Here is a 17,217-nt window from a genome sequence, read left to right on the forward strand (position 1 = left end):
TTATTTCTTTATTAAATAACTGTTCATAAATATTACGAAGATGGCATATGAACTAATATATTGTAGTTTTATAAGGCAAAGAATCTTATTAATCACGCATTTATGAAAAATAAAGAATAATTTATTAAAGTATATCGGTGGCGCCATCTTACAGAAAAAGTGGAAACTATTTTCACTACAAACTTGGACGTTTTCCCACCGATGGCGCCAGTGGTAATAAAATTTTTAAACCCACTGAAAGAATTCCGTGTTACAACCTCACTGAACCTCACTACAGTATGCATCGTTTTTTAACTTTGTGAATAGAAATGTCATTCTACCTGTTTTAAATATCCTAGGCATAGAATGATTCGCTACGTCATTTTTTAAATGTGTCAGTAATAACCAATTGCCATCGGTATATGCAGAATACTTGTCCATGCACACATGCATACGTAAATATTTCGCATGTTTCATACAGTTTTTGCCTAGAAAATTTTCTTATAATGTGCTTTTTGAATTAAACTTTACCATATGGCTATACAGTTAATCCCGTACTAACTCATAAACAAAATTTATTTATAATTAAATCATTGAAATGGCCCCGAAATTGCGAATTTTATCTAATGTTATAGAGGTAATTATTATATGAGGTTTGGATTTGTCATCATTTTGATGTAAGCAAATCACCTGTGTGTTGTAAAGTGCAGTGCATTTAATATTATTAATTTTTAGCGACTAAAAAGTGTAAGGAATGGGATAACAGGTCACCTGTATGGTGTTATGTACAATAACACATTAACAGTATTGACATTTAGTGTAAATGTATCGGATGACATTGAAGCCAATTTAAATCACACGACATTACAGTTACACATGCCAGCAGAAGTGTATCTTTGTGGTATTCTACATGTTGGTGAATGTGAAGAGAAGCTTCCAGATACATTTCAAGTAAGATTATTACATTTTCCCTTATAGTGGCAAAAAAAGATTATTAAATGTATGTTTGAAATTCTTTAGGATATTGATATAACAGATAATCCCTTACTTTTGAAGTATTCACATGAAAATTTTAAAGTAGAAACATATTTTTATATTCATCAAAAACTTGAAGCTATTAATGATGTAAAAATCATTAATGAAAATGACATTCGTCAAGAATTTATGTACATTAGAATAAGAGGAAGCTTGCCTATAATTGCTCAAAATGATAACATAATGGAGGTATTAGAAGAAACAAGAAAAAATGTAAATTATTAATATTTTATTAAGAACATAGTATGATTAACATTAAACTTGATACATAGCAAGTAATTATTTTTTTAGCAAGTTGCATCAGGAAAGATAGGATTTCAGTTTCCATCAAAAAATGCATTTCTTTTTAACAACGAGAATAACTTGAATGATACATCTTTAAAGGAACTCTTAGATATTTCTGTATATCATGAAGGCACTACAAATATAAAAAAAGGCATTATTCGACCTGCAGGGGTTGTGGTATATATTTTAACACTTTTTATTATGTTTTATATTTCCCATTTTCTTGAAGAGTATATTTATTTTATTAAATTTAACAGGATGCTGTAAATGCTAATATACTTTTAAAAATATCTAGAGATAAACTTTCAGAGGAAAATATTAATTATGCCCCAGTCCTTCAATATGTAAAACGTAGGTACCATAATTTTTTGTTATTAAAATATTACGAGTACTGTATTATAATCTAAGCAATTATGAAAAAAAAAAACGATATTTATCATATAGGACCATTTGATAGTTTGGAGTGTAATTTGTCTATTGACACATTATCTTTGGTCAATTTTAACACAAGTTCAGCAGACCTTTATGGAATATTAGTGGAATCCATGTGTCGAAATATTAAATTAATAGAAAAATGTTTCGAGGAGCAGCTTAAAAAATCTGAATCATCTATAAAACTGCCACTACCTGTACATTTCAAACCCCATGCTTTTGGACATTTACTCACAGTAGTCTATCCAAATGGTCATAATGACAACGAAACAAGTAATATTTTTTATGACACCTGTTTACTTTGTATAATTAACAAAAAAGATGATATACTTCTGAAAAAAATTTATTCAATTGCAGTTGAATACCGTGAAAGTTTACATAGAATTCTTGAATTAGATATGAGTAAACCCTACTTCCGCTACGGGAACGCCGTGAAATTTTATAACGAGTCACAAGCAGATAATATACTCATAAATCCTCACGAAGCTATTTTACAAAATGATGGCATGTATTCGGTATTATAAGTTCATGTAGGATATTTATATGTTACATTTGATACATTTCTAATTTTTCAACAGATGTAGCGAATAGTACTCGCAAAATTAGCATTGTACAAGGTTTATATGCATATCATCATTACATGCAGGATAATTTTGATGATAATGGCTGGGGCTGCGCATACAGATCTCTACAGACGATTATTTCGTGGTACAGGTAATATCGATATTTATACGGTTAATCGATAGAGTATTTTACGTGAGGTTACGAGTAACGATATCTCTGTTCTTAGATTACAAGGCTACACTGAAATACCAGTACCTTCACATTGTAAAATACAAAAATGTTTAGTTAATATAGAAGATAAGCCTTCAAGTTTTATTAATAGTAAACAATGGATTGGCTCAACGGAAGTAGGTTTTGTACTAGAAAGTCTATTAGGTATCAGTGTTAAAGTGCTCTGTGCATCTACAGGTGAAGAAGTATCAACTTTAGCTACAAATCTGTTGCATCATTTTCAAACACAGGGTACACCAGTAATGATTGGTACATAATTTTTTCTTCCTTTTAGGTAAAATGTCTTTCTACCTTTGGTAATTTAATTTTGAAATACTTTCTAGGTGGTGGTGTATTAGCTCACACAATTTTAGGGATCAACTATGATGAACTTACCGGTGATGTAAAATTCTTAATTTTAGATCCGCATTATACAGGTCCCGAACATTTACCAACTATAATAAACAAAGGTTGGTGTGGGTGGAAAACAAAAGATTTTTGGAAAAAAGATGCATTTTATAATATGTGTTTGCCTCAAAGGCCAGTGTGCATCTGATGAAATAATTCTTCATTAACTGGTGAAAAGACAGTAATGTAGTATACAGTTAAATGCTACATGAAATAATATTAAAATGGATATGCAACTGTCAATTATCATATTTTGTTACACAATTATTACAAATAGGAGTTGCTATCCAAAACTGTTAAAATGAGACACATTGTAATTATTTTAATGTATGTATTATGTGGCATAAATGAATTGCGCACCAGATGCATTTTCTTGAACTTCCTAGGAACAAATTGAAAAGAATATAGTGTTTAATGTTAAATTCATATTAAACATTCATTCCAATTGTATCTATTCTATTGGTATTTTAACACTAACTATTTTTGACATTTTTTAGTATGAAAAATTGTTTTATATGAAATCAAATGCATTTGTTTCCAACTATTACATTGCCAAAACATTATGCAACTCTAATGTGATTATATTAAAATGCATAAAACATTTACAGAATTAAGAATATATTTATTATAAAATTGATGTTACAATGTACTGTGTTTCTCACATAATTCCAAGAGGAATTATATATAAGTTCAGATGTACATTCTGTAAAGTGTAACATATAAATTAAATTTTTTGTATAAATAAATTTAAAGAATAATTTTGTTGAAAAAAATAACTCCTTTATTTGTCAGCTTAATTTTCTATTTATTATTATACAAATCAAATATTTTTTTGTTGCACATACACGAATAAAAATAATTTTATTTATAATTGTCTACAATACCAACACAATTTATAAATAAACTACATCATTCCTGCAGATTTTTGCAAGAGTTGTGAAAAACGATTTGTAATTAAAAGAGAAACATCTATAAACCTATCAACACAATTGTGTAAACATGTCTCTGTCCGACTGTCCAATTTGCTTCCTGGTTTATCGACACATTTTTCCCAACATACATCATTGAATTCATGAATCTAAAAATGTATGGACACTGATTGTTATGGGAATTCGTTAATATCGAAAACATAATCTCTACATTTATTATTTCATACACGTACTTAAAAATTACGCATTTTTACCAGGCTAAAATCAGTTACGCGGTATATTGATTATAAAAAATATCGAAACGACAAAATCATAACCTAAGAATCGCATGGAGTTTACAGACATCAAGCGTAAAATTAAACTTCTGGGCAAATCATAAGTTCTAAATTACTTGAAAAGATTTACCAACAAAACGTATTCATTTGCTTTAAATTCATTTTGCGAAGAATAAATTTACCTGGGCTTGAAATTGTGCCTTTTGCTTCTCCATCATAATAAAATCCTGCAGCTCATGGTCCACATCTTTGGTAGACTTATCTTGAAAAGACGAGCCACTATATAGGTCAGACATATTTTATACTTTTAATTTTGAAGAATTGTTTATACAATATTTTCGTAAACCGATAAGTACACTTTCAAGCTACACGTGGTATTACCAAGGAGTTCAGTTGAATCTACGTTTTAGTTACTCAAAGATAAGTAGGCGGCGCTGGTCAAAGAGATTGCATACATAGAGTAGATAAAACAGTCGAGAAAGTACGACGCGAATAGTAAGAGAAGAAAGTTTGATTGCACGCCTGATCTTCTCTATCAACGCTTGCGCACTCATATTAAGAAACCTTAGCGGGAGAGAGTAAGAATTGAGGAGAAATGCTACTCCAATAATCTCTTTGCTCAGCGTCAGTGTACATACATATACGTCTATAGCGTCAGATGCTCCTTAATTCCTATAACGCCCCCCGAATCTTAATATCCTGACGCCCACGCAATCTTACACTAGAGATACTCACTCCATTGTTCTCTCTTTTTCCTCGCATCCGCTATTACCACTAACAGAGGCTCCTCTGACCTTTCGCTCCTCTTCTACTCTATCTATACAATCTCGTTGGTTTACACGCGCGGTTGGGGGCGTCAGAGATCAACAGTCTCCATCACGTGCAACTGATCATGCCACTTGTGGATACGGCCCTGATTGCCGGCAGGTTTGTTAGCCGGCACGGAACGAAGTGGCGCTGCATTTCAGAATCCGCGTCGACGGCGTCGTCGCTGTCTCGTGGTTTGCGTGAATTCGTCCCGTTCTAACGATCATTCTCCCTCGAGGGAGAGAAATCGAGCGAACCGTGTAGCCAAGACCCGTTTACTGCCTGAGGACGGTTAGTGTCGTGTGCCCGTGGCACAGCACGATCACGGTGGTGTGCGCGCGCGCCTTTATTTATTCGATCATTGACAATGACCGCGTCCGCGGAGGATTATTACGACGGCTCGCGGGCCTTTACCTGGCTCGCGGACACCATCGACATCCCGATCGACCAGGTGAGAGAAGTTCTCGTTTAAAAATTGATAGAAATCAGGATTACCAATCCTTGTCAATCGAATGCAGCTTCGGTCGAAACGTATACTAACGTAATCCAACATTCATTTAATTACTAATAAAATCGAGTACCGAGAGAAATCCTCATCTAAGGATTGAAATATTGGAGCGCAGGTATTAATTCCGGGCTAACGTACCGACCTCCTAAGTACTCGATACCTAATAAAAATCAGGATTTACCAATCAGTCAACGTATTCGAAGGTATGTAATTAAACATTAATATATCGTGTTCTTTCGAGTGATAATTATCATCAAGTTCTGAACTCGTGATACATTCGTACGTGTAAGTGTGTGTTCACTTAGATCGAGTGCTAGTGTTTATTATAGTGTTTCCAGTTATGGAGCCAAATTAACCCTTTGCACTCCACTGGCGTCACCACGACGACATTGCTAGAACACATCGTAAATTAGTTCGAGATTTATGCCTACGTCAAATAAACTATCGAAGCGAGTGAATGAAATACAATTTGTGTATGTGTTTATGTGCATTTGAGAGGAGAAAGAAGCCTGTCATGTTTCAGTGAAAGTGCAGCCAGAAAGTATTTTCTTGAACATAATTTAACATCGATAATGTCGTTCATTATACATCCCGTTCTATCAGTGATAATTATTGGAATGTCCTTATTACATTAATACGTATAAGTGTGTATATACGTATTAGATCAATTACCGGTGTTTATGAGTGGATTTGTAATGATGAAACCGAATTAAAGATATACGTATATATAAATAGTGTATATATACATATTAGATCAAATAGTGGCGCTTATGTATTTCCTTATGAATTTCTATACATGCAACTGAATTAAAAATATTTGTTTCCGAAGGGAGCGTCGAAGGATGCTTTTGACCGATTTTATTTCGGAGTAATTTCTATTCCTGATTTCATATATCAGCTTAATTCCCATCTCGTTTCGTTTTCAACGTGACCATTTGCCCCACTTATCTGCCTCCTGACCGCCGAAATGGAAGGCGCATCGATCGAACCTGGATTACTACACCGGATTTCCGACCTCCTATTGAATATCCTTGCGACTCACTCGGCCATAGTTGTTGCTGTTGGCTTTATTTCATCGCACAATCGTCAAGGTTAAGGTTCGACACGCCTCGGACACGACGTTTCACAGCTTCAACCACCGTAAAATAGCCTATTTTCTTCCTTGGATAAACACAGCGACGACAGGATACGTTGGATATCCGTGGCGACAGGAGCGATGTAGCGATTCGATGATTCGAGGAGCAACTTAACTGGTCGTTAAACCGTTCTAGGCGCGTAACTAATATGGTATACGCGTGTGGGATGCATATAAACATCGTGATTGGAATCACTTTTGCGCAGTCTTACATTGTATTCCTATGAGATGCATTGAATTACATTGCCAGTGCTTCCCAACAGGTGTGACGTGACCTTGGGTGTGTCACGAAAAAAACTTGTAATAAATCAATGAAAAGATTCTAATCGTATACGAATTTCCATATCGTGGAGATACTGGGAGTATTCTTGCTCCATTTGCTAGAATCCCATTTTGCGTTTGAACTGTAGATCAGAGATTGCAAAAGTTTGAACGTTCTTCTGAACATAGAAACATGTTCAAGGAAGCAGTCGCAAGTCCTGGAAAGTAAAATTTTATTCGATTTGAACAATATACTTGGATCTCAACACTGTTAACCTTGTAAAGAATAAATTGTTCATTTTGATCTTAATGATTTGAGCACGATTTCAGCACAATTTACGTTAATGCTAAATTGTGCATTCGGAAAAGTGTTGCGTGTATACGTTAACACGTCTTGGCTGTTTCGTGACGTGAAACGGTTGGGAAGCACTGTTTTATCCTATATTCCACGCAATAGGTGTGTCACGCGTGATTATTAAACGCCAATAGTTTAATGGAAACTCACTTCCAGATTTACCGCTTCGTGTGACATTATAATTAGACGAGGAATAGGCGCAATACGCAAAAACAGCGTTGAGAGAAAATTAAAAATAGCATTTGGTAGAAACGTTTCGGCGCATAGCCTGTGAGACTTTGCGTACGGTTTCTACGTGCTCTGTTTTTTGATCTGTTCAGAGAATTGTTGGAGCGGTGATCTTCTGGAGTACGGTTTGAGCGCACGATTGTCGATAACGATACAGCTATTGCGCCGCGATAAGATAATCGCCGTTAAGAATTAACATGAATTCTGCAAAGTAGTGAAAAATCTGTACACCGACAGACCTGCAATCCATATAAAGTACTCAATATAGTAGATTCATTTAACCCTTAAATGGACAATGTTGTTTTTAAACAACATACTAAACATCACAGATAAAATTGACCTTCTTTTATTTTTTTGTAATTTTGACAACTAGTTCTTATTTCTGAACGAATTTTGTACTTTTTTTTAATGTTGGCACTATCCAATATTTGTATGCATTGAAAATAAGTTAATGTCAAATGTCACTTTGAAGAAAACTTTTCGGCAAACGTGAAACAAAAATCGTCCATTTAAGGGTTAAATACTAATGCTTGTACTGTCTACGAATGCAATTTATTAATCCAATTAAAAATCCATTAAAATTCGTCGTATAATAATTGTATGCATTGCTTTAGTAAAGGACATGTAAACAATTTCTATCGAAAATATGATACTACTCGATCCATTCAGTCTTCGTGTATTTTGCGCTTCATCCGCAAATTGCGTCATTGTAGCGACTAGGACAATTGCAAGTCAGAAACGTAATTACGTGTTTTGGTGCAGGTCGTGCACTGAGTCATATTCGTAGTTTAGGCTGAATAGGTTACGTTAAGCTACATTTCCTGCACACATACAATCTTCAGATAATCATTCAAAACCATATTTAAAAAATAATTCAATTCTACTCAAAAATGATCCGCCAGAAGTTTTCTTTATTATCTTGTTTGAGAAACACTGACTTTCATGCTGTATAAACTCTGTCAAATGCAACAGTTGGGAAAACGCGAGCGTTGCTAGTTCCGCATGAGTAACCAATGTTTACTACGAATCATTCGAGTACCGGTCGTCTCAAATGATTGGTCGTAGCTATTTTTTAACGAAATGGAAGAAGAGGAAAATTTTGAATTCCAGTTTGAACGAAGCAGAGTAACCTCCTCCTTTTCGAAGTCGGTTAAAAAGATAATCAAATAAATGGGGTTTACATACTAGGAAGTGATGGGAGCTTTTTGTTGCTCGCAAGGTAATAATTGCACCTTGAAAATTGACCTACGGCAACCGGTGCAATTTTGTGGTCGTTAAACGGCCTGGATGTTCCCGTTCGAAACGCCTCGTGTCAGTGTTATATTTAGCGAAACCTTTACTTTCTTTTTGGCTATTAACGAGACGCTGAAAAAGAGTGTCGTGACGAATGAAAGGTCAGGCTAGTAATTGCGATACTGGGTTTGTAACGGCAGTATTACGATTGGCATAATCCTTCTCTATCACGGATTATCTATCTCTGGTTGCGAAAACGTCTTCTTATAAGAAATTGTATTTTTTAATATTATTTAAAATAGTACAATAGTATTAGATTCAACGTCAACTATTTCTTAAGTATATAAAATTAATTTTATTATTTTTCGCAGTGTAAGATATTATTATTTTCTTTGATTTGCGCCACGGTGGTGAGAATTACGCAACTCAGAATTTATAGTAATTTTGTCAAGGACATTATTTAAAAATGTATCACAGAAATTAAGAAAGCAGTTGAGAAAGTGTATAGTTCGTTGTTATGCACTCAATTTATCATTCTGTTTACATTTTTACAAGGAAACGCTGTCATGCATATGCAAATTAAATTTTTCCATCACGGGATTGTCTACAGTCGAATCGTGTATAATGTTGTAACTTTTTTTTTTATATAAGAGAGTTTCATCGTGACTTAATTTTAGAATTAGTTTGCTGTGCTTGAAACGTCATCGATCACGGGCGTTCCGAATCGATACAGAAACGCGTGGGAGGAAAGTTATTGTGCATTGTGCTTGCAACGTTGATTTATAAATCGTCCGTGTTCTTGTAATTTATCGCTATTTACTGTTAACGAGATTAATATTTTTATTTTTTATTATACATAAAATAATTGTTTTGCATTATATTAAACACCTAACCATGATATTTCATGAAAAAAATGTTCTCAAAGTTTCCGTGATTATACAATTACTTTTTATAGGTTACAAAAGTATAAAAACAACGATACATAATCTTTTTCACAACTATCTAGCTGTGCCTGTGGCGTGATATAACATGAACATTGAGTCACCAAGTGTCGTCTGACGAACACGGTGACCTCGTCTTTCAGTTTCTGGATCTAATCTGTTTCCGATAAAAATGTATTAGGCGTAGAAATTAATTCTATGCCTTTATATTCAACCATTTAGTAGTTTTTGTAACTGTAGTTTATATGGAAATATTTTCTCATGATTTTGCTACATCCAAGTTTTTATGTTAACAATTTTCTAAGTTCTTGACCAGGTAAACGAGGTCTCAATCTGATGGCCGCTACAAATATAATAAGCAGTTATAATAATTGCAGGAGAATACATGTAATGTCCATCAGGTTGAAGACTTGGAAGGTTGGTACTTTAAATGCATCAAAATTACAAGTGAGAATGTTTATTTAGACTAGAAGTTATAAATGATCGAATACAGAGGCACAGAATTTGTATACCCAATGTAATATGAATTAACTGCCACGTTTGTATCGTTGGAAGTTACGTACAAGTTACAACCGAGAACAGTTGCAACGGTCGTATTTCAATCCGTTCGGAAAGGAATGTATGAGTAGCTAAAGTTGTAATGTAACTTGAAGAATGCGTAACAAAACACGCCTGCCCTCTATTCCCGAGAAGCGGCATGTCTAAGATCCCGTTTCGTTCGAACGGAGTTTTAACCCTCTGAAAAATGTCCTGCGAGACTAGCCTCCCGTTATTCATGGTTTTTTTTTTAGCGGATGAGTTGGAGCAGTGCTTTCAAATCATTTTTGGATCGCGACAATTAGAACTATGACCTCGACACAGTCATAGATTCTGAAGTCTTGCTTGTGGAAGAAGAAGAAATACATGAAACAAACCTCCATGATTTTTAACTCCTTTGTCATTTTTTTGCTAATATTTTCATTCGATTTTAGTATAAACTAGCTGTGTTGTCACGAAATTATTCTATTTTAGTATTCAAAGGTACTATCATTTATTTGTATTATCTTCGTACATTATACTCTCAAATTGTGGAGTAGATGTATTCGTGCACTTAGTTTTAATTTTAGACTTCGTAATATAGATTGAAACGAAAGACTAAATACATGTTGTCTTTTAAAGAACCAAGTATATATTCATTGAAAAAAATGGTACAGTTTGTTTCAGTTATTAGAACCACACATATTCTGGGTTAATGATAGTTGTATGTACTTTTATTTAAAATTTTAAAAATTGGATGTACTCCATGATTAAGAAAGTTTTAATTTCCCTTTTGGAAAGCCCTTTATTTTCTTCTAACAATTTCGTTTTCATTCAACTTATTCGTGTGGTGAATGCAACGTGGTAACGTGAGTTGGAATGCTCAAACGGTAACTAGCACGCCAATAATACTTTACTCGGATATATTTGCTCGCATTGCACTTTCATGCAGTCAGTCACCACTGCAGGTCTTAAAATAGTGACGGTATGCGTATGTACTTCATACTATGAGCATCGGTATCTGAGCCATATTCGTCAGCTGCGAAATTTATTTTTAATTTGGTAATACGATATCTTCCAATTACTTTCTTCTGATCATCTAAATCTGCTGTAGAAGTACTAAATGGAAAATAGCTCAAGTTTCAACCATACCTATTTAAAGTTTATTTCACCCACAGGGTCCCAAGAACCTTAGCTACGTCTCTGAAAAGGACACTTATGCAAATCTTTCGAGCGTTCATTGCACTCATCAAGTCATTATCGTGAATTCCTCTCGGTTGTATTTTCCTCATCAGGACAGCTCGTGAGTCTAACCATTGAGGAAAACCAGCTGCCAGAGTCATTCACAACAAAAGAGCGCACTATCGGTAGAATCGCGATTTGTTGCATAAACCCGAGCCTCGGTTCTAAAAAGGTGCACGCAACATAACGTGCAAGCGGTACCGCGTAGCTGCTAGTAAACGCGCAGGGAGATCATTGACCTACCGTTGTGTCAAACGATCTGCTCGTCTCGATCCCTCGCGGCGAAACGAATCGACATTGATGTGAGATCACTTGGGGACCAACGCGTGTTAAGTTGTAAGGGTTATTATTAAATGACTAGCAATTTTTTTCTGGCAACGAGGCACGCATAGTTGCTTATGCAAATTGCTGGCCTCGTTTGGAGTGCGGCGATCTGCATAGTTGAGTTGACGATACATAGCCAAACTTGTATCCATCGTTTATTTATTTTTATTCGCGGGGAAACTCTTTAACATAGAATCCTGATTTTCAGTGTTATTAGAATTTAGTTTTATTCGTTCAATTTTTATTTCCTCGGTGTGAAAGATAAGTTTGTTCTGTAACTCAATCAATTACACGTTAACGATGACCCAGGAAGCAATTGCAAATCAAGTTCGTACTTCCGGAGCAAGCTGTGTACATATGTATTAACTTTTACTCGCGACCACGGTGTCATGACTTGTACCGATCAGTAACGACCAGTATAATGCATTGATCGAGGTCGTGAAATTAATTCAGGTGACTGAAAGGTTTTAATTGCGTGGAATATTTTTGTTGTTTGTGAATGAAGTGTTGTCGGAGTGATTAAAATTAAAATTTTTGGGTCCTCATACTTTACTTACGATTTTTAGATCGAAACTATGTGTTTACCTACAATACATTTTGTGCCATTAATATGAATTTTACGAAAATATTTCTAACACTAAAATATTCCCGAAGTAATCATCAGCATGTCATGCGATCATTTCATTACCTTAATTCTTCGTACATTTTTAATTGGAAGATACGCAAATTAGCTGAGACGCTCACATATAAGTGCCCTTAATAGGACAGCATAATCCTATTTAAATAGGATTATAGCTTCAATTGGATTCAATACCAGTCACGGTTTGCTCCTAACTGCATTTGAATTCGACGACTCGAACGATCTGCATTTTATTTTAGCACAATAAAAATTCTCGAATGTATCTTCCAAAAAATAGATACTCATTGAATGTAATTTCGTCATAAAATCATTTAGTCATCGATTTCATAGTATTTAATCTGAGACGGTTTCTTCTGCTATTACATAAATACAGCTAATGGCACGTGCCCTAACGTTTGCCCGTGGCTGGTGAAATGCGATAACGCGAACGATGGAAAGATTACTCACGTGATTGATCCTGCGATCGCGTGCACATTTTCCTTTGCCCTCGTTAGGCTGCTTTCACAATTAACCGATTATAGTGTGCGTGCGCATTATCACGCTACGAGAACACTTTTTAATACAGCTCTCAAAGTGTTCGTGTTCACGGCGCACGTAGTCGTAGAACGCCAGAGTAATTAGAGGATTGTTTACTCAACTGGGACAATCAACATTTCGAGAACCATTTACACTCTGCAAATTAATGTTCGATCGCCTAGTTCATCCACGAAATATTCGAAAACTTTATTCGAACGACGACGTTTATTCAATTGAACGATTAAATTTGTAGTCACGCATGGTAAAATATTGCATTTTATTGATGTCCAAAGATTGGACTCGTTTTTTTTTTTTTCAAGTTAAATCAATTTTCCATTTACGACGTGAATCTTTATACTGAAACTCCGCTAAAAAGAATATTTTTCGTCTGCTGTTTCTGTCATCAATTCCAATAAAAGCATTTTACGTTAAATCGTAAAAATGTGTAGACTCACAAGATAGTGGAATCGAGACTCGTGACAGGATTGAAAATGTAAACAGTAAATTGCAAGCGACACCATGCTCGAATTCCCTTCTGGAAAAAGCAGAGGGTGTGCAATTACAGAGTGTATCGACAGATAACCTTTGCTATCGACGTTAATCGACTATTATTCCCATTGCGTTCTGCTTCGAAGGGGTTTTTTACGGCCCGAGAATAGTAACAAATGTGAAAATGATCGAATGCTGATGTCAGTGAATTTTATGTAAAATTAAGTGAATTACTTATGTAAAATAGACAACCTTATAGCGAGCGACAGAAATGTTAATGCTCACCTGGTTCGCGCATAGATCGATGTGTTCGCGCGTGATTTATCGCTGTGTTCGACACGACATTTGTGTCTTCCGGTGATTCTCGTCAGGCGATTAGTCGAAAGGTGGAATTAGCAGTGATAACACGGAACCGTTTTCGCGAGTCTTGGTTAATTAGAGTGTGCCAACTGACACCATGTATTACGTACTGTTCTATTATATCGTTTCTACTAGGTAAACATATTCTTTTATGTGACTCGTAATAAAATTAAATATACACATATATTGATATTTTGTTATTTATTAGTACCTACATTTGAACGATACTTTATTGAAAATTGAGAAAGGATAAAATAAAAAGATATACATACGTATATATATCGAGCACGAAAAACAAAAGATGCAAAAACATTATTTATCCTCGATTGGTAGAATGAGACTGACGATGCTCATCAGACCAATAGGAAGTTGAAGCACGATTAACGCCTTGCATGGAGAACGTGTTAGCATTAACAACTTTTTCTGCTCTGGCTATTCATGTCTTGTAAATATAACTCGATTACCTTAATCATTCTGATTCCACTGAATTAATTAAGTATTCGTTTTTTAATGCTTCGATTCAGAGATGCCTGATTGTACTACACTTTTCGTAAATCAATATTTTTTTATGATTTCGAGTTGAAACTTTGTTATTTTTTTTTTTTTGTATGTAATGATTGTTTAATTTTGGAATTTTATATAAAACTATCGAAAAGAAAAAATAGTTTGAAACGTCTACTAGATAGTATTGAAAGTAATTTTAGACGAGTAGTAATTAATATTAATTGTGTTTACGTGGATATTAACGCTCGTTATTTTTCGCGTTGCGCCAGTTCGTTGTGGATAATGAAGCAGGGAAAAGAGCGTACAGCGATCTAACGATTTACTAATGTAATACGTTAATGAAGCGCGTGATTAACTGCTGCTTTAATTTTATGATTGTACGATATCCGCGTTGCTGCATCATGCTTTGCGCCACAGGAGTTTGCTATGCACCCTAGATTTATTTGATAAAATAACATGCTTCGATAGGCACTGCGCTATGCTATTATTGAAAACCCAACGAGCTATTAATTAACCAGGCAGCTTTAACTTCTTTTTTTATTTCTGGGATATTCACGGAGAAATTAATAACGTCAAAGTGTATTATTTTTGTTTTTGTAACTAGAATATAACGAACAAAGTGTATTTCATTAGTGTATAGTTGTTTTCTATATTTATATTGATTTTTGTAATCATTGATTTTGTTATTTTTGCGTTGAAGAAGGTTCTCGTAAACAAAATATAACTTGTTTGATTTAAACGACAATTCATTTACACCTAATTATCTCTTGCGTTTATGGTAAGTATTGCGATAATAAAAATCGAAAAACAGTTTCTATGCGTTTAATTGTTAGTTATAGCTCCACTTTGATATTAATGATATTAATTTTCATTATATCGATCGATCTTTTTACTCCTCATTTACTGTCTTCTAGATTCACAGGAACTCGAATAGATTGTTTTCCTTGCAAGCGTAAAGGTGAAAAGTTGCATGCAAGGATATGTTTAGATATTGAAAATAAAGCAACTTTAGATTCGCGCTGTTTACTAAGGAAAGCGTCTACTTGGATAAATATAAACGCGTTAGAGGATAAGAATAGTGCAAGTCTATTAAAAAAAAAAGGAGCTTCTGCACCGTTTAAAAGGCAAGCTCCTGACAGGTCCTCTTCAATACATTTATTTTTTAAATCGATTAACAAAAAATTTGTTTGTACTATATTGGTGAAGGTATACTACAATATTACGTAATTATTAATAATATTTTCTAATCCTGAAAAAAATTCAAACATCCGCACTACATAATTGAGTATCGAATAGATCGTCGTGGGAAAGTTTCTATTCAACAAATTCTCTATGTCGTGCAAATAGTGACAATTCTCAGTTTATCGAGTTAATTTGCTGGGAACTTCCGATAGGAGAGAGTCGCGTGACGGATGTATAGTGATTAGAGAAGGGAGATTACAAGCGAGGAAAGGCACGAGTAGGCTGATTGCAAGTAAAAGGCAAACGAGGTGAAAGACAGGAAGAGGGAAAGTGAAAGGAAGCGTTGCGATGGCAGATAGAAAGCAAAATAAGAATGGTAGGGTTATTTTCAAATTAAGTAGGATAGCAGAAGACATTGATTTAGACGTAGCCAGAGTCGTTTGTAGTTACAGTCGCGATGAAGTCAAGTGGTTGGTCAAGGCCACTTGCACCACCGCTAGTTATGTCATACACAAGAGTTCCACTGTGTCTATTTCACGGTTAGCGAAGTTATGTGGACTTTATACGACCAGCACGTGCGGAATATTTGTTTAAATTACTTCATAAATCAGTATAAAAGCTGTTCATTCATTTATTTGCTCCCTTCTTTGGATGCAGAGAAATAAAATCGTCCTTAGTGGAGGACACCACTGTACATACTGCTAGTGAATATGTTGCGATTTAAATTCACTCTTCATAAGGTCAATTTCTTGCAAGGAAACTTCAATAGAACGAGACGAGATGTTGCAACATAAATATGACATTTATTTCACCAAATGAAACTTAAAATTTATATTATAATTAGCACACTTAATATAATTAGAAATTAAAGTTTGGGTAAAAGTCGAACGTTGATATTATTTAGGAAATACACTGAACGAACTTAAGGTATGGCACTTGTTGTAGCTTTATAATGCACTTAACGATCGGATAAAGTTCAATTGGTTTTTAAGTACCATGTAGCCTCAATAATTATCACAATCTAATAAATGCAGTTTATACGTATAGACAGCAGCTTTCGTCAACGAGATGGAACATTGATTTTACACATTAAACGTCACATTATAAATTAAAAATAAATTTAAGGAAACTCGTGCTAAATTTCTAGTTTACACAAGATAGATAGATTAGAGACTTGGAAATTACTTGAATCATCATGAATTGGCAAAAGTCATAAGTAACTATCACTAGTGATCAGTATAACGATCTACGTATTTATTATCTTTATTAATGCCCTGCAGATAAATCCCCATCTAAAATCGATCCATTTAATTAAAAATTCAAATTCAATACTGTATTTAAAAATGACTTGTTATATTCAATGTGAGTGTCTCTGACTTTATAATATTCTGAATAACTAATCATAAGATTGACGTAATCTGTAAATAAATTAATCGTTGGGTCTTGTGACCGTCTCTATTTAAATAAATAAGTACCCTTCAGTAATGTCATACGACTAACGATTAAGTGAACCTGGTGATCCAACGAAAATACTGCAAAGTCAGAGAAACTAGATACCAATTTAATTACCAAATTATCTGTCACCATAATCAACGTCCTTCCAATCATACTCATCAATACTTTGATTCAGTTTTACTCAACACAAGCGCCGATTAAAGTGAGGTTGACGAAAAAGGTGTCTGGCTCGTAGTGTGTTAATACTGTCCCTATTCCTGATCCTGCTCCAGTTCCTGTTCTAACTCTTCTTCCTGCTCCTGTTCAACGTTATCGAGGTCACGCCTGAACCTCCAGCCACCGTCTATTCTGAAACTCGGATCGGCTCCACCTCCAGGACCTCTTTGAACCTGACCATGTCCTTT

The 17,217-nt window shown here is 34.7% G+C and overlaps 4 protein-coding genes across 7 annotated transcripts in view; 2 read left to right on the forward strand and 2 right to left on the reverse strand.

Annotated features, from left to right (window-relative positions):
- The first annotated feature begins 239 nt into the window (after positions 1-239).
- On the forward strand, positions 240-3,062 carry LOC128874894 (ufm1-specific protease 2). 2 transcript variants are annotated; one of them, XM_054120031.1, is made up of 10 exons: positions 240-616; positions 715-930; positions 1,000-1,227; positions 1,306-1,476; positions 1,557-1,650; positions 1,744-2,004; positions 2,089-2,235; positions 2,310-2,445; positions 2,522-2,800; positions 2,928-3,062. In XM_054120031.1, exons 1-9 carry the CDS (start codon positions 578-580, stop codon positions 2,781-2,783), a joined length of 1,554 nt encoding a protein of 517 aa, XP_053976006.1. In that variant the 5' UTR covers positions 240-577; the 3' UTR covers positions 2,784-2,800; positions 2,928-3,062. The 2 variants fall into 2 exon arrangements, with proteins under 2 accessions (XP_053976006.1, XP_053976005.1); XM_054120030.1 differs by having other exon boundaries at positions 241-616; positions 2,522-2,775; positions 2,850-3,061.
- Positions 3,063-3,665: 603 nt separating this feature from the next.
- Positions 3,666-6,497, reverse strand: LOC128874897 (mitochondrial import inner membrane translocase subunit Tim8-like). Of its 3 annotated transcripts, none has more exons than XM_054120036.1 (3): positions 6,475-6,497; positions 4,300-4,396; positions 3,666-3,991 (listed from the first exon to the last, which is right to left on the reverse strand). In XM_054120036.1, the coding sequence occupies exons 1-3, from the start codon at positions 6,480-6,482 to the stop codon at positions 3,818-3,820; spliced, it is 279 nt and encodes a 92-aa protein (XP_053976011.1). In that variant the 5' UTR covers positions 6,483-6,497; the 3' UTR covers positions 3,666-3,817. The 3 variants fall into 3 exon arrangements, with proteins under 3 accessions (XP_053976011.1, XP_053976012.1, XP_053976010.1); XM_054120037.1 differs by lacking the exon at positions 6,475-6,497 and adding an exon at positions 4,853-4,995; XM_054120035.1 differs by lacking the exon at positions 6,475-6,497 and having other exon boundaries at positions 4,300-4,492.
- LOC128874895 (lysophospholipid acyltransferase 6) overlaps positions 5,121-17,217 on the forward strand; it is a 19,966-nt gene continuing 7,869 nt past the window's right edge. Inside the window, exon 1 of the mRNA XM_054120032.1 lies at positions 5,121-5,375. Within this exon, the coding sequence (XP_053976007.1) occupies positions 5,292-5,375 (84 nt within the window). The 5' untranslated portion in view covers positions 5,121-5,291. The remainder of the gene's footprint in view (positions 5,376-17,217) is intronic.
- Positions 16,334-17,217, reverse strand: part of LOC128874896 (uncharacterized) — a 3,925-nt gene continuing 3,041 nt past the window's right edge. The window contains exon 2 of the mRNA XM_054120034.1: positions 16,334-17,217. This exon is cut by the window's right edge and continues 510 nt beyond it. Coding sequence (XP_053976009.1) covers positions 17,065-17,217 — 153 coding nt within the window. The 3' untranslated portion in view covers positions 16,334-17,064.

The sequence above is a fragment of the Hylaeus volcanicus genome, chromosome 4 (genome assembly GCF_026283585.1).
Source record: "Hylaeus volcanicus isolate JK05 chromosome 4, UHH_iyHylVolc1.0_haploid, whole genome shotgun sequence".
In the NCBI taxonomy this organism is placed as follows: domain Eukaryota; kingdom Metazoa; phylum Arthropoda; class Insecta; order Hymenoptera; family Colletidae; genus Hylaeus; species Hylaeus volcanicus.

Excerpts from the sequence above, each read along its gene's own strand:
- LOC128874897 (XM_054120035.1), bottom strand. The coding sequence starts at position 4,413 with ATGTCTGACCTATATAGTGGCTCGTCTTTTCAAGATAAGTCTACCAAA. Across the intron at positions 3,992-4,299 it reads AGGCACAATTTCAAGCCCAG|ATTCATGAATTCAATGATGT; the intron begins GTAAATTTATTC and ends ATACATTTTTAG.
- LOC128874894 (XM_054120030.1), top strand. The coding sequence starts at position 578 with ATGGCCCCGAAATTGCGAATTTTATCTAATGTTATAGAG. Across the intron at positions 1,228-1,305 it reads TAGAAGAAACAAGAAAAAAT|CAAGTTGCATCAGGAAAGAT; the intron begins GTAAATTATTAA and ends TTATTTTTTTAG. Across the intron at positions 1,477-1,556 it reads TTCGACCTGCAGGGGTTGTG|GATGCTGTAAATGCTAATAT; the intron begins GTATATATTTTA and ends TAAATTTAACAG.